General features: G+C 41.4%; 1 protein-coding gene across 3 annotated transcripts in view; it reads left to right on the top strand.

Moving 5' to 3' along the window:
• Window positions 1-16,596, top strand: part of PDZRN4 (PDZ domain containing ring finger 4) — a 368,942-nt gene that overhangs the window by 333,174 nt on the left and 19,172 nt on the right. For all 3 annotated transcript variants that reach the window (XM_054024438.1, XM_054024447.1, XM_054024456.1), the window contains 2 exons: window positions 11,987-12,085; window positions 15,193-15,255. In XM_054024438.1, coding sequence (XP_053880413.1) covers window positions 11,987-12,085; window positions 15,193-15,255 — 162 coding nt within the window. The remainder of the gene's footprint in view (window positions 1-11,986; window positions 12,086-15,192; window positions 15,256-16,596) is intronic.

A 16,596-nucleotide genomic window follows, 5' to 3' on the forward strand; every position in this document is an offset into this window, starting at 1 on the left:
CATTCAGATTTCATTTCATTTTTTTTCCGTTTCATCCCATTACTCCCATCCACTGTCAAAGATAGAAGTGGTAAACAAAGATTCTGCCTACAATGAATCTGTGGAACAGGAATGAAAACATAATTTGGATTAGGGACCTCAAGTGTGAGGTTTTGTTTAAAACACCAAACTTCTGTTTTCAGGAAGCACTTTTACTCTTTGTGAAGTACATACTGTTGTCATCAGAACATGACATTCACCTCTCCTGCCTTATCAGACAAATTAAGTGATAGAAACGGTGGTGTAAAATAAAGCCCAGGGAACATCTTTCAATCTCCTGCTGATTGCTCCTTCTGCTACAAACCCACTCTCTTGTTTCCTCAGTGTGTTCATCACACCATTTTACAACCACACCAATGTATTGGTGTGTAACTAACATCAGCATTGATAGCCCCTCTGAATTTGACCCTATGCTTTTGGAACCATGATGGTGCTCTTAGATTTTTAATATCATAGGGCTTGATTATGGGTGGAGGACAGGTTAATACAGTTCTACCGTCTTTCTCACCTGTCCTTTTAGTTCCCTCCACAGAGATAATGTGTATTATCTCAGACATTGTTTGTAGTAGCTACTTTGATTTTACCAGCAGATTTATTAGCTAATGATTGCAAATAACTTTTGTGCCTCAGACACGGAAGTATGAGGTTTAAGCATTACAAGAAAAAGCAGCCTAAATGTTTGGTGATTCTCCATTCTGAAAGGGGATATTCTACCAGTTATATAGGTAAAATAGAGAGCATCATTAGAGTGATACTATCAGTGCAGTCTGCCATATGGAATGCTGATCCTTAACAATGAATAGGCCCAAAGCATTTCCGAGTCTGGAATCAGAATAGGAGAGGCGACAATAGCATAAGATTATTGGACAAATGTATGACACTGGAAGAGATTCCCTTACTTGGTTTCCATGGGTTACAGAGAGCCACTAGCAAGAAGCAGGTAACATTAAGCTGTCTGTGTTAACAGAGTATGATAACCCTGATTGTAAGTGTAGAGAGCAGCTAAGTCATAACTACATATAACAGGTCACACCCCAGAATATCATTTCACCCCGATACAGAAAGGTACTTAAGCACATGCCTAACTTTAAGTATGTGAGTAGTCCCACTGACTTCCAGAAATGGCCTAATACCTGATGCTTCAATGGAATAAATGTAGTTTCCACTGTAATGTTAGGTTTGTTGGGGTTTTTTTAAGTATAAAACAAAATAAAAATTGATATTTTTCTCTTAGCTCATTCTTTATCCACCTATTCTTTAAATTACTCTGCTCTTGGCCAGTGCTGTTTCAATTAATCATTTTGTCACAAGTGCCATTAGCAGGATGAAAATTAAAGTAGTTTCTTAGGCTTTTTTCAGATCACAAAGAAGAGTTGAGATACAAATAGTCATTTCTGTTTTGCTTTATTGTATTGTTTATATTTTCTTTCTAAACTTTATTGTGAAAACTACACTTCATCCTCTGAAGCATCAGGTATTGGGTGAATCCTTGAAGCAAAATATATACAGGGCTCAATGAACCTTGATTTATTTTATAATTGTAATTCTTGCAGTCCTAGATTACAGCACATCATTAGCTTGCATTAAAATTTCTGCTCTCCAAACACTCAGATGAAAGAATCTGGGGGAGGGGGAGACTAATTTTTCTTTCTTTTTCTGACATTACAAATGGTTGTAACTAGTGGTGGGTAATTTTGGATCAATTTGTAGCCAGGCAGTTTGGATAATCACTCAAAGGTATAGAAACTGACCAGAATCCAGGGAGGCTTCCATATTCTACCTCCCTCCGGTGTCCTTCAAAATATACCCCTAGGTCCCAGATCATCCTATCTTTTTGTGAGGTACCCAGTAGAAGGATTTGTTGGTGCCCTGGACATTAGAGCTTTGGGGTAGAATTGACAGCCTTTTCATCCCCTATAGAGTGCAGGGCTTGGGGGGGAAACTCGCTGTGTCTGACTTCCCACCAGCAGTGGGGTTTGAGGGATTCCTCCAGCCCAGCTACTCTCTCCTCCTCTTATACAACAGGACCCAATAACCCCTCCACTAGGCTGTGCTGACCTCATCTTTTAAAACTATAAATGTGCTAGAGGGTTTCTTCACAATTTCCACAATAGACTGCTACATACTTGTTAAACTGAGAGATCACAAGCATCCTTTTCCCTCATTTCCTGCCCCTGAGAGTTGCTCAAAGGAGGCTGGAGACCTAGTGCAGGGCCTGGATTTAAAGGCACACTACATTGGTGTGTAAATTACATGAAAACCCAGAGTTCCTTTGCATTGAAGAAGGTTGAGCTAAATGGGGCCAGGTGGAGGGGTCTAATATGGTTTATACATAGGTGAAATGACTTAAAGTATTCTCACTCTCATCTATTTTACAGAAATGCAATACATGCATTCAAATCACAGTGTCTGTTTGGGACCATTACTACATGGGCTGTCAATTAATCACAGTTAACTCACGCAATTAACTCAAAACAAATTAACTTGATTAAAAAAATTAATCGTGATTAATCGCAGTTTTAATCGCACAGTTAAACAATAATAGAATATCATTTATTTAAATATTTGTGGATGTTTGCTACATTTTCAAATATATTGATTTCTATTACAACAGAGAATACAAAAGGTAAAGTGCTCACTTTATATTATTATTTTTATTACAAATATTTGCATTGTAAAAAAGATAAACAAAAGAGGTATGAGGTGAATTGAAAAATACTTTCTTTTGTTTATCTTTTTTACAGTGCAAATATTTGTAATCGAAATAATATAAAGTGAGCACTGTACATTTTGTATTCTGTGTTGTAATGGAAATCAATATATTTGAAAATGTAGAAAACATCTAAAATATTTAAATAAATGGTATTCTATTATTGTTTAACAGAGCAATTAAAACTGCAATTAATAGTGATTAATTTTTTAATCTCACAATTAATCACAATTAATTTTTTTAATCATTTGACAGCCCTACTATAAGGGTTTAGTGATCATGAAAGTTATTATATTTTGTCATCATATCATATCCTTTTGTCATTGTTCAACAATTGTTTGTTATAAATAGCAAAAATATATTCTGGGGCATGCAGTATTTATATTTTTTTAAACTTCTATAGTGTCTTCCATGCTAGTTCCAACCAAGGATCTTGAAGCATTTTACAAACATTCACTGACGTAGTTCCATAGCATCCCTCTGATGTAGATATTACTATCCCTATATTACAAATGGGGAAACTGAGTAATAGAAAAGATAAGTGACATGCCCATGGTCACACACACAGTTTCTGGTGGAGATGGTAATAGAACCCAGATCTTCTCTCTTCCAGACGTGTGCTTTAACTGTAAACTAGCCTTCCTCTATTCATATTTAATTTCTTAACTGACATCAGATAGTAGTTAGTTTGTTCATGTGAATGAATACTTTTGACTGGTCAGTGCTTTAGTTAAGACTGTAGAAACAGAATATAAGTTCTGGGAATCTGTTTAAAAGCCATCCAGAAGATCTAAGAGACAGGGCACTTAAGTGTTTTCTAAAAATGACCATTTCTTCATTGAGAAGGGTAGGAAAAGTTCTCCTGCTCACTGTGGAATACTACCAGAACAACATACTAAAATATATGCCCAGTCACCCACAACAGCCAGTGCCTTAAAGAAAGGCCTATAGTTCCTGCTCCAGCAAGCAATTGTTATGAAGAATTTTGTTTCTATCAATAAGCGTTTCCTTCTTCTTCTGCTGTGGTAATCTGTTCTTTTTAGGTTTCCTAAATAAGACATCCTGGAAGTGGGCCCAGTGCTTTCATTCTAAGGGGGATCAACAAGTTTGTTTTGTCAATGCAGTCTCAGGCACCTTCAAGTCTAGGACGCCATGTATTGTACATGTCTGCAGGGTGAGGTAGCCATGTTGGTCCCATGATATGAGAGAGATAAGGAGGGTGAAGTAATATCTTTTACTGGACCAACTTTTGTTGGTGAAAGAGACAAGCTTTCGAGCTCCATGGAACTGAAGAGCTCTGTGGAAAGATATCTGTGAAAGATATTGCCTCACTCACCTTGTCTCCCTCATGTATAATATATGAAATGCAGACCATCCATTTGTCATACATTATCAGAACAGGAGACATCCCGTGTCTGCTAATTGATTGAAATGTTTTAGTTTTATTGCAAATACAGTAGACTGGACTTAATGCATTTCACATATAGTAGTTAGTGGAAATAATTGAAAATGGACATAAAAGGAGACAGAATTCAATGTCTGCAGTGTAAGACAGGGCATTGAAATATAAAAAGATTGGGGGCAGTGTTATTCTTTTATGTGTCTTTTATTAACTGTGAAAAGCACTAGAGCAACCCAAGAAGTACAAATGCCACTGATGAGTCCAGTATAATTGCATCATGGTCTCTCCTATTAATATGAATAGAATGTCAAGTTCACAATAATTAACTTTTATAGTATTTTTGAACTTCCAGTTGTTGTAGCTATTGAATAAACCGTAACTTGTTCTGTGTAATGAAGTTGCCCTTGATTCAGGGATTAATTCAGCTTGGATTACATGGGTAGAAACTGGCTTGACTCATGGTACAGGACTCCCAGCAGTGGAAAGAGCACCTTATGGGGGACTGGGTGGTGTAAAGCACCTGTAACTCCAACTCTGCAGGAGGATCATAACAGAGAGGCCAGGGGAGGGTCTGATTCAGGATATTACCCTTGCAGTTTCAGTGGTTGTGGTTCACATGGAGTCTCGATTTTAACTGCAGAGTCACTCAGCAGCAGTGCGAACGCTACCTCCCCTCCCCTCTGACACAGAGGCCTTCACTGGTGTAGAGGGCTGCAGATTGCCTCTCCTTTGCAGGAAGCAGTGAACTGAGCTTACTGTATATTGTAACTGATTTGTATTTGTCTCCACATTTCCATTCACCTTATTTCTCAAGTGTATACAATTACATTTATAGTATAAAAATAATATTATTTATTTTTATTGTGGAGGCCTCAGCCCCATTGTGCTAGGTGCTGTAGAAACATAGACGGGATGACAGTCCCTGCCCTGAAGAGCTTACAATCTTAAAGACAAGACAGTTGAGTGAGGGGTGAGAGGGGGAAGAAGAACAGGGTAACAACAATAATAATAGGATGTTTTCGTATAGACTAGGTGTATGCACAGATTGTAGAGGTAGCAGCAATAAGAGTAATAGCAGTTGGCTGCTTGCTTATCTAGCTGTTATCAGAGAGCAGATTTCTGTAGTCTTTGTGACAGAGGTGAATTACAAGGAGGGACTTCAAAAGGATAATGTGGTGGCTTTTCAGATTGGATAGGGAGTTATTCTCACTCATTGGGGCAGAATGTATTGAAGTCTGAAAATGCCTGGGGGGATATTGGAGGAGTGGGTGACTGAGACTGTCATCGTTGGTAGGACAAAAGTGGGGATCATTGTCACTATTAGATGATAATATGGACGGTTAGGGAAGGGCTTTGAAGATGTGGACAAGACGTTTCTGGTGGTGAAGAAGGAAAACCAATGAAGGAACTTGAAAAGGAGATGACTTTGTCAGCAATGAGCTGGAAAGAGGATCTTGACAGCCACAATTTTAATGAACTTAAGAGGTGTGGGGTGGGTAGTTGGGAGTAGCTGATGCTCACAGGAGGAAGCTGAAGTACTCAAAATGCAAGATGACCAGGGCTCGGAGAAGAGTTTTGACAATGTGCACAGAAAGGAAATGCTAGAGAAAACAATTTCTCAAAGTTTATAATTATTCCATTGCAGTCTCCCTCAGGTTAATAACTCTCACGGGTCTGATCCTGGGTGAGGGGGAAAAAAGAGCTTCTCTTTAAATTAAGGTCTGTTCTCAAGTTAATATCTTGCAGACATACTGCAATGAGGCCCAAAGTTTTTGTCTTTCTGAAAAGAGTCTCACCAGAGATAGTTGATGTGGAACTGGTGGTATGTTTTCTAAAGGAAAAGTGGTTCTTGCCCTTGTATTCCAGCTCTCAATATAAAAGCCCTCTCAACTAGTTTTCCATTTCCCAGCTTAAAAGCAAATGTTTACTGTCATACTCCTGTCATACCACTTAACCTCTCTTCATCAGTTCTACAAAGACAGCAACCCAGTGGATGACATTTATAACCTACTTTCCTATCACCCAAAGAAATGACAGTATTAACTTAGCTTTGCTTCCTCCAAAGAGGTGACAGCTCCTAACCTGATTCTCTGTCTCCTGAGGCTGGCAGCCTTTAAACTGGTTTTCTATCACTGAAGGGAATGACGACCTTTAACCTGGGGGCAAAAAGGTATAGCCCTTAACCCACTACTCCATCTCTTTGGAGAGTGACTGATTTAACCTGTTCTTCAGACCTTCAGGAATCATAGAATCATAGAATATTAGGGTTGGAAGAGACCTCAGGGAGTCATCTAGTCCAACCCCCCGTTCAAAGCAGGACCAACACCAACTAAGTTATCCCAGCCAAGGCTTTGTCAAGTTGGGCCTTAAAAACCTCTATGGATGGAGATTCCACCACCTCCCTAGGTAACCCATTCCAGTGCTTCACCACCCTCCTAGTGAAATAGTGTTTCCTAATATCCAACCTAGACATCCCCCACTGCAACTTGAGACCACTGCTTCTTGTTCTGTCATCTGCCACCACTGAGAACAGCCGAGCTCCATCCTCTTTGGAACCTCCCTTCAGGTAGTTGAAGGCTGCTATCAAATCCCCCCCTCACTCTTCACTTCTGCAGGCTAAATAAACCCAGTTCCCTCAGCCTCTCCTCATAAGTTATGTGCCCCAGCCCCCTAAGAATTGCCTCCTCCTCTTAGTCATCTTTCCCGTCTTTTAAGGAAGTGCTCCCCCGAGAATCTACTTTCCTATATTTCATGGGGTGACAATCCTTAAAGTGATTTACTTAAATGTTTTAAAGAAGTCTCAGAAAACTGAGAGTACTGTTTTCTGGCATTGTTTTGATTTCTATCATTAGCAACAGAATACTTCTCATGTTGGAAGATGGCTGCCTCTCGGAGGCTAGGGGGAGATCCTCACTCCAGCCTCTGCCCTCTGTTCCCATCCTTGCCGCAGATGTGGGCCATTGTACTTTGTCTTAATTTTCACAGGATTCATACTGAATTCTGAAGAAAGGCCATTGAGTCGTCAAATGTCAAAACAACAAAAAACACAAAATAAGAGGAAACAGATGTATGTGTACCCAAGAGGGATTTAAAGAGGAAAATCATGATTTTCACATATGCACTGCTGCCACCAGACTCATTCTTTCTTCTGTTAAAGATCAGTGGGGAAAAATCACCGACAGCTGTCACAAAGCCCATTGTCAGATGTTTCTCTGGACGAGAAATGAGCTTTATGGACCAGCTCCTCAGCTGGTGCAATTCAGTGTTGATCCATTGAAGTTATTGGAGCCATGCCAGTTTACCCCAGGTGCAAGGCTTCTTGACTCTTGGGTTGGTAGGTGATTTAATGTATTATGCAGAATCTTTGTGAATTCTCAAAAAATGTCACTTTAGGCTTGGGTTTGAGTAATGCTGTAGGATACTTAATGTGCCTTGTACACCATGAAAAGGAAATTAGGTTTAGTTAGCAGCTTGTATGTGCAATCTTCTGGTTCTGGAAGACTTGTTTCCATACCAAACATCAGACTTTTTCCAGCTTCTTTCCTAAACTGGGTAAGAGACTGGGTGACTACAAAGTAAAGAACATGAAATTCTGCTCCAGCTTTAGATATCAGTGTTTCAAAGTGGAATATTCAGAGGAGTCTCCAATCTCTTTGAGAGATTATAATTATCCAGGACCACGTACACATGGGTACCACAGTCATTCGCCACCTTTATACACATCCAATGGGAAATTAATTTAAGATTTTTGTCTACACAATCTCAGGTATCTACTGTTGAGCTAAGGGAAAGCCCCAGCAACTCGGGCAGAATACACAAGCAGGCCTGATGCATTCCATCCAGTAAAGGATGGTGATCAAATACAAACAAGTCATTTCCTCATACAGTGACAATCCTAACAAACTTTTCAGACTCCAAGACCAGAATATGTGTCCCTGTTCATTTGTTTCATGCCCTGAATAGTTAAATTCTGCTCATTAAACCAACATCCTCCATAAGGGTTCAGTTAATTTCCAATGTGAAACATTCATACAGCTTTATTGTAAAAAGCATTTTGAGATGAATCATCCAAAAGAACTTCAAGGTCACTATAAACTGAAGAAATTATGTTCAAAGCAGTCCTTGGGGTGCCTGTCCATCCTCGGTTCAGGGAGTTTTGAAGGTTGTGTTGGCGGGACAATGAAAGTCAATGGATTTCAGCTTGTGCACAGCTCCTCATTTGCCTTGATTTAAAGGTCCCAGTCTCAGTCCTTTATGGTGTATTTAGGCTTCCTTATAGGCCTCCAAGGGACCACAAGCTTCTTTATTCTTTTAAAAGTACACCTTGTTGGTGTAATTGAAGCTGTTTTGTTACTGTAATTCCTTCCTAATGCTACCATTCTAGTCAAGTGTTCTTTTTCCCTCCGGAGGCATCAGTTATTACGAGTTTTGAATAGGCCTCTATTCAGTATACATACTTTCACTCCCAATGCCAAAATCAGGTCACTGTTAGTAATTCTCTTTCTTCGTGAAATAAGATTTCAGCTTCCTTCTTTAAAACCCAACATATAGCACGTGCCCTTTCCACTCCTCAGCATATAAATAGGTATTTAAAGCAACTCTCCTTTCTAAGAAAAAACAAATAATCTGACAGTTTTCCCCTTATTTTCTTATTAGCTTATTAAAATGTGAAATGTCTTAAATCAAGTCAGAAGTTTATACAGTTTACACTACACATATTGAGCATGTGCTTATATACTAGGGAAGGAACAAGAATACAATAAGCAGTAGTGCCCTTTTACAGCATTTCTCTAATAAAAATCAAAATGTCATGAAAATCATTGGCAAAATTGTCATTGTAAGCCATAATCGTCCAGAGAAGGAAGTATGATGTACTGCCTCAGAATGAGCAATTCCATGTATCCATTTATGTTGTCCTCATCACCATAGGATATGAGCACTGGACAGTCATTAATGGACTTTATCCTTATAATATCCCTGTGAGGAGGGAGGTACTATCCCAGGGGTAGGGAACCTATGGCACGCATGCCGAAGGCGGCACGCGAGCTGATTTTCAGTGGCACTTACACTGCCCGGGTCCTCACACTGCACTCACACAGTCCGGGGAGCTCTGCATTTTAATTGAATTTTAAATGAAGCTTCTTAAACATTTTAAAAACCTTATTTACTTTACATACAACAATAGTTTAGTTATATATTATAGACTTAGAGAAAGAGACCTTAAACATTAAAATGTATTACTGGGACGCAAAACCTTAAATTAGAGTGAATAAATGAAGACTCGGCACACCACTTCTGAAAGGTTGCCAACCCCTGTACTATCCCTATGTTATGATGGGGAACTGAGGCACAGGTCAGATTAAGTGGCTTGCTTGACTGAGAAGTCAGATCTCTTGAGTCCCAGTGCAGTGCCCTGTGCCTAGACCATCCTTCCTATCCTTTAAAGGCATTGTGCCCTAGGTTAGTGCAGTCTCTGGCATGTTGGGAGTATAGCTGTGACTCACAAATTGAAGGGCAGCCTTCATTCCCCTGGTATAGGATTACCTCTGTTTGCTGCTTAGGAGAAGAAGAGAACGCAGACCCACCATCACCCTTCCTGCTCTCTTTGGGAAGGCTAGTGCTGCTGTAAATACTAAACTGGGATAGTCCATGTGCTTCCTGGATGCAAGGGCTGGTATCATGCCCAGGTAATAGTGGGAGGAGAAGGCTCCTTGTGGCCTCTTCTCTTCTTCCCATTCGTGCATTCAGGAGAGCCAGACGCAATCTAGCCCCATATGTAGTTTTCAGAATGGCTGTAAAGAAATCCAGTGTTTCTCAAACAAACTTAAGGCACTCTATTATATAATAGATTATTCTTTACTAAGGTTATTTATTTCACAATATTCAACACTTGTATTTGGTATAAGTTTCCCATGTGAAATCTTAGATATTTGTACTTGTGTGTAGTAGTAATGACTCTGCTCTGCCCCGGACACTTGTACTTTTCCTGAGACACCATAGCTGGCACATCTGGCACTAAGAATATGTTTTCAGTATCATTTCATAATTGGGGAGTATGACATTTGGGGTTCACCAGGGCAGTAAGTAGTTCAACCAAAGTCTGTCTTGTAACCCACGATGTCTTTTGACTGTGCAGCTTTGATTCAGAGCTCTGACCCCAACAGCCTGCCAGCAGCCCACAAGTCTCACCCTGGCTTTGCCCAATTTGGATGCTCCTTGCATTCTGACCTTAGGACCCTTTCAGTCCCAAATTTGCCCAAAATCGTCATCCTGCAGTCCCTTTCCCTGGATCCTCACAGAAAAAGTATTAGGTTCATGTCCCTCTACAGAGACAATATAACATTCCAACCTGTCAGCTTACTAGAAGTACACAACTGAACTTACCCAGCGTTGATGATTTATAACAAAAGTAGTACAATTTTTTTAACAAAAGAGCATGGACTAAGTGATCCCAAGTAAAAGAGATAAAGGTGAAGACGGCTACAGGCAAATAAAAGTGAAAATACCCATCTAAAAGTCTAAAACTTAGCCTAGTTTTTGTTCAGGATGGTTTCTTTCATCCATAATCTTCTTTCCAGCTTTTGACTGGCCAGGACTCTTCACAGAGATCAAATTGCTTGGTTTCTTTGTCTCCTTAAAGTGAAATAACTTAGGGGTTTGCTCCCCCTCTCTTTATAGTTCAGTGATCCATTGAAATTTATTCTTCTGAAGAGCACCCAGATAAAGTTCATTAGTTCAAGCTCAATAAAGGAGACATGAGGTATGGAAGATGAGACTCCATCCTGGTTCTTCCCCCACTGGTGGTTGCTACTATGCTAATTCTCTCTCCAGCTGCAGCCTCCACAACAGACCATAGACTTTGGGCCACACCTGATTTGAGATGTTTCCTTTGTCTGGAGAAAACCTGTTCTGTCCTCCTGACATGCCTGGTCTGTAGACTTTTTATTCACAGACTCTAAAGCATAATATTAGTGAGTGTCCATAATTTCACATAGAGCATTGTTACATATATTTCACAACTATATTATTAACCACAATGTTATTAGTTTTCAAATGATGAGCCACAAGGCATATTTTGTACAAAAATCCTTGCAGTAGTGTGTGAATACAAGAGTGGCACGGGTAACAGAGAGGATACCACAGCAACTCCCCAGGATAATCCTTGACACATCCATCAATTATCTCACAACACCTACTATTAAGCTATGGCACTGAGCTGGCTGTGGGATGAATTATGTTATTAACAGAAGGCTGTGGTTTTGCTTTATGACTTAGCTTGCAAGGGAAAGAGAGTGACACTCGTTTGTGATGGATCGATTGATGAGTAGCCAGCCTGTCCTCTATCCTGTAAATCAGTTTTTGATATGATAGGAGTAAAATGACTATGTAATATACTGTAAGCAGCTCCTATGATCCAAAAGCCGCCCCCCCCCCCCCCCGCCCCAAAAAATCCTGCAAAATCAGTGCAATCCATATTTCTCGGAGTTAGGCATGACTTACCTAACTGTGCTTATGTAGCTTACAACTTTAATATATTTAGACTTCTTTCCTTTATTTATTAGTGATGTTTTCCTCATAAGAATGCACACGATGCTGCAGACTGAGACTGTCCAAAGGCAGCTACAATTTACTCATCCCATGATTTGCATATTTTGATTGTTAATACAAAATGAAAGGTATAATGTGGATGGGGAGACATATTGTATGGTATTGAGTGAGATTATTAAAACTTTTCTATGGTTGTCCAAGAGAATCTCAGTGACTTAGTTCTCCATTCTACTGCAGAATTTCTTCCCAAGACAAATGCCACACTGTGTTTGTGTGTTTTCTCATAGGAGGTCGAGCTGTGTCGTGTTAGCAGTCAAGAGAAGCTGGGGCTAACTGTCTGCTACAGAACAGATGATGAGGAAGACACAGGAATCTATGTCAGTGAGGTAAAGTTGTGGTGGAGGGGACTCAATGGAAAAATAGAAACAAGTGTTCTGAGACCTGACTACAGTAATACTGGCTGTCAGCCAGCACTTGTCACTTTCAATTAGGAGAGTAAATTATGTTGCCCAAGTAATATAATTATTACCAGCTTATTTGTTTATTGTGATGCTATAAATACATCATCATAATTAGGAAAAGTGCAAAATCGGAGCATTCTCTAAAATTTGAATGAAATCCCACAAATATGTGGAAAGTCAGCAAAAGTTCTGATTTCCACACTTCTGTGTTCTCCCATTACTGCAGTCATGTTAACAATAACAATGGCTAATGTATTTTTACAATGATCACATATGTTCAAGGAAGAGGGGAACAGCATAAAACAATCTGTGAGATAAATCTGTCAGAAAATCTAGTCTGTCCTAGCACTCTTCTTTGTTTTACAAGCTAACAAACAGAAGGCCTGATCCTGACACCTTGAGGTGTTGAACAATCTCAACTGCCATCTACTTCACTGGGAAGTGGGGGGGAGGGACAGCTCAGTGGTTTGAGCATTGGCCTGCTAAACCCAGGGTTGTGAGCTCAATCCTTGAGGGGGCCATTTAGGGATCTGGGGCAAAAAATTGGTCCTGCTAGTGAAGGCAGGGGACTGGACTCAACTCAATGACCTTTCAAGGTCCCTTCCAGCTCTATGAGATAGGTATATCTCCATATATATATATTATAAATGAGAGTATTCAGCACCCTCTAAGAGGTATTTAGCACCTTGCAATATCAGGCTTAGAAAGACTTTCAGGTGCATTAATTTAATGTTAAAAGAACAGGAGTACTTGTGGCACCTTAGTTTAATGTTAGTCTCCAATAATTTTAAAGAGAGCAGTTTTTCCAGATGAGAAGACAAACATTTTATGAGTCCAAGCTGGGGGTTGATTGCCGTGAGTGAATTTGATACACAATTTGTCACCTTCAGGTGACATAGCACAAAAATCTGAATGCCAGAAGTGGGGTGAGTTTAGCAGAATGAATTGTGCTGCATTGCCATAAAGTGAATCACATACAAATGGGAATGGAAAAAGAATGTTCTGTGACTGCCACCAACACTGTCAAAGTATGTGAAAACCACAGCCTTAGATAAAAAATTAGGGATTAGTATAAAACTTGCTAAGAATAACTCTTCCCACCGGTATATAAGCACTACTATTAATATCTGTTTGGCCTTGTGAGGGGAAAAAAGGTAAAGGGATCTTATACCTTTATAGCTAAAATATGTTGCTTTTTCCAAATGGAGGGTATTGCTCTGCTTGGAATCTCTCAGCCCTTTCTTCAAAGGAAGTTTAATTCTATTAGAGACACAAGGTGGGTGAAGTAATATCTTTTATTGGACCAACTTCTATTGGTGAGAGAGAGAAGCTTTCAAGCTTACACTGAGGTCTTCTTCAGGTCAGAAGAGCTCTGTATAAGCTCAAAAGCTTGTCTTTCTCTCACCAATAGAAGTTAGACCAATAAAAGATACCTCTCCTATCTTGTTTCTCTAATATCCTGGGACCAACACAGCTACAACAACACTGTGTATTGTGACAGACCCAGACCAGTGGGGTACAGGAGTCTGGTAGAGGGCAAATATACTGGTCACTGGATGAGTAGTTTTCTGTTCCCTGAGTGACCAGAGCAGGGGCTGTACTAGAGTAATCAGGAACCTGCTAGAACCAGTTAAGACAGGCAGGCTAATTAGGACACCTGGAGCCAATTAAGAAGAAGCTGCTAGAATCAATTAAGGCAGGCTAATCAGAGCACCTGGGTTTTAAAAGGAGCTCACTTCAGTTTGTGGTGTGAGTGTTAGGAGCAAGAGGTGCAAGGAGAGGGAGAGGGTATGGGTATGCTGCTGGAGGACTAAGGAGCACAAGCGTTATCAGACACCAGGAGGAAGGTCCTGTACTGAGAATAAGGAAGGTGTTTGGAGGAGGCCATGGGGAAGTAGCCCAGGGAGATGTAGCTGTCATGCAGCTGTTACAGGAGGCACTATAGACAGCTGCAGTCCACAGGGCCGTGGGCTGGAACCCGGAGTAGAGGGCGGGCCCAGGTTCCCCCCAAACCTCCCAATTGACCTGGACTGTGGGTTCTTCCACAGGGGAAGGTCTCTGGGCTGTTCCCCAACTCACATGGTGAATCTCTGAGGCAAGAAAATCCACCAATAAGCTCAGGACCCACCAAGATAGAGGAGGAACTTTGTCACAGTATATTTAATTATATTGTCTTTCATACTTGATTAAACTCTTCAGACTCATTTTTTGTCTGCAATGCACAATAAGAAAATAATATCTAATATCTGTACAAGATGTAACCTGCAAACCAAATGCAATGCTCAAAATGTTTAGGTTGAAAAATTGCTCTTGGCATGACAAGGTAAAATAAATGGTTTAAGATAACCATCAAGTGAAAGGTGATAGATAGTATTGCACCTATGAAGAGCAGGTCATTGCTCAAGGATGAGCTATTGTGACTCTGATAAACTGTTAATGGAGCCCTAAATAGCTATTTATGCTAAGCTAACTTTAAATTAAGCAACTTAAATCAGACCCGGTGTAGAGGATCCATGAATGATCGCTATACTGTAGATCTTTCTTTGTTTTTCTTGTAATTCTTTGGGAACTGAAAAATCCACACCTTGATAGCTGATACAATCATTTAAAAATAAATGTTTTCAGAAAAGGAGATTATACCATCTCCTTAAGCAGACATAAACCTGCTGTGTGGAGATATCAACCACTCATTAGCAAGACTTCAAAATCACCTCAGCCCAAAGTGAATTTCCAGAGCCTAAGAATTCTGTCATTAATACTCTGCTCTATGACAGCTGAAGGTTAGTGCTTGACAGTCATGTGGAAAAATATTGTTCTGAAAATCATACACCAGCTCAACCCTCTCTGTATTTAGATTTGTTTTATAACAAGGTTCTGTGATTATTCGCAGAACTGCTATGTTCATCTGACTGAATAAAGATTTAAACTGTCTTTCCACAATGTAAACAATGGCATTTTTACAAATTCTACAAATTGAGTTGCTTGAAGTTAAGATCTTTTCATGCTCAGTTTTTGAATACCGTCCGATGCAGGTTGATCCAAACAGCATTGCTGCCAGAGATGGCCGGATCCGAGAAGGAGACCGCATTCTGCAAGTATGTGTCTATAAACTCTCTTTTTCCCCTGAGCTCCTTCCTGAAAAACAGTACAGTGCCGTTCTCACTGTGGATTGTTGATGAGAGATGATAATTCTCTTTGTTGTTCTGATGCATGGAAAAAACTGTCTGTCTTTTTCTTAAGACAATAGCTGGGATTTAGAGAACGGGTATTGAAAAAAATGAGTGACAAACTTGCTCTGCCTGATGGCCCCATATCCTATGTCTTTTTTGCCATATTTATGAGAAATCTCATTTTTCTCTTGTTCATCTCAATGTCATTTTCTAAATAGGGCTGCTGCAGTCATAAATATGGGTGAGATTGCTGATTATTCTTTGATAGCATACATTTGGGTAAAACTTAGAGCAGTGGTCCCCAAACTTTTTACCTCATGCCCCTGCTTACCTCTGTCTCAGTTCTGTCTCTCCCTCCCCACTCCCACCCTGGAGCTGGGAGCAGGGCCACAGCTCCCGGGGGAAAGGTGGACAGGGGTAAGGGCTCCGAGGCTGGGACCAGAGCTGGAGTAAGGGGCAGGGCCGGGAGTGGAGCCTTGGCCACAGCCAGGGCCCTGGGTGCGGAGCCGGCAGCCAGGATGCCAGCAGCCGGACCCAGGAGCAGAGGTGGGTTGCGCTCCCTCCCAAGGAGGCTGCCCCAGGCCCCAGCTGCACCCCCCACTCCCTCGAACATTCCTCTGCATCCCCCAGGGCAGTGTTTTTTGAAGTATTGGGTTGTGACCCATTATTGGGTGTCAGAATGTCAGGCACTGGGTCACATTCCTAATTCAAATTATAACGATCATTGCTGCGCAGCAGCTCTAGAGGGCCGCGCAGCAAGGACCTGGAGAGGAGAGAGGTAGGGGGGGAGTTGGGGGGGGAGCAAGTTGGGGCTTGCAGGGCTGCTGCGGGCCTCTCCCTCGGCCCCGGAGCTCGCTGCTGCCATCAGGGAGAGAGGGACCCTTCCACCGGAGCTCCGTGCAGAGGGGGAGAGAGAGGCCCTTCCCCTGGAGCTCTGTGCTGCCTGCCCGTGGGGGGAGCTAGCTGCTGCTGGCGGGGTGAGAGGGCTGGGGAGAGTCCTCTGGCCCCAGCCCTAGGGCAGCCTGCCTGCACCCCAAACTCCTGATCCCTGGCCCCACCCCAGAACCTGTGCCCCCAGAGCCTGAGCCCTCACCCCCACCACATCCCAACCCTCTGCCCCACCCCTGAGCCCCCTCTTGCACCCTGAACCCCTCATCCCCAGCTCCACCCTAGAGCCCTCACCCCCAGACAAAGCCCTCACCCCGCACCCTCACCCTTTGCCCTACCTCCCACACTCCTTGCCATAGGCTTACTAAGGCCAGTGTC

The sequence above is a fragment of the Malaclemys terrapin genome, chromosome 1, assembly GCF_027887155.1.
Source record: "Malaclemys terrapin pileata isolate rMalTer1 chromosome 1, rMalTer1.hap1, whole genome shotgun sequence".
In the NCBI taxonomy this organism is placed as follows: Eukaryota; Metazoa; Chordata; order Testudines; family Emydidae; genus Malaclemys; species Malaclemys terrapin.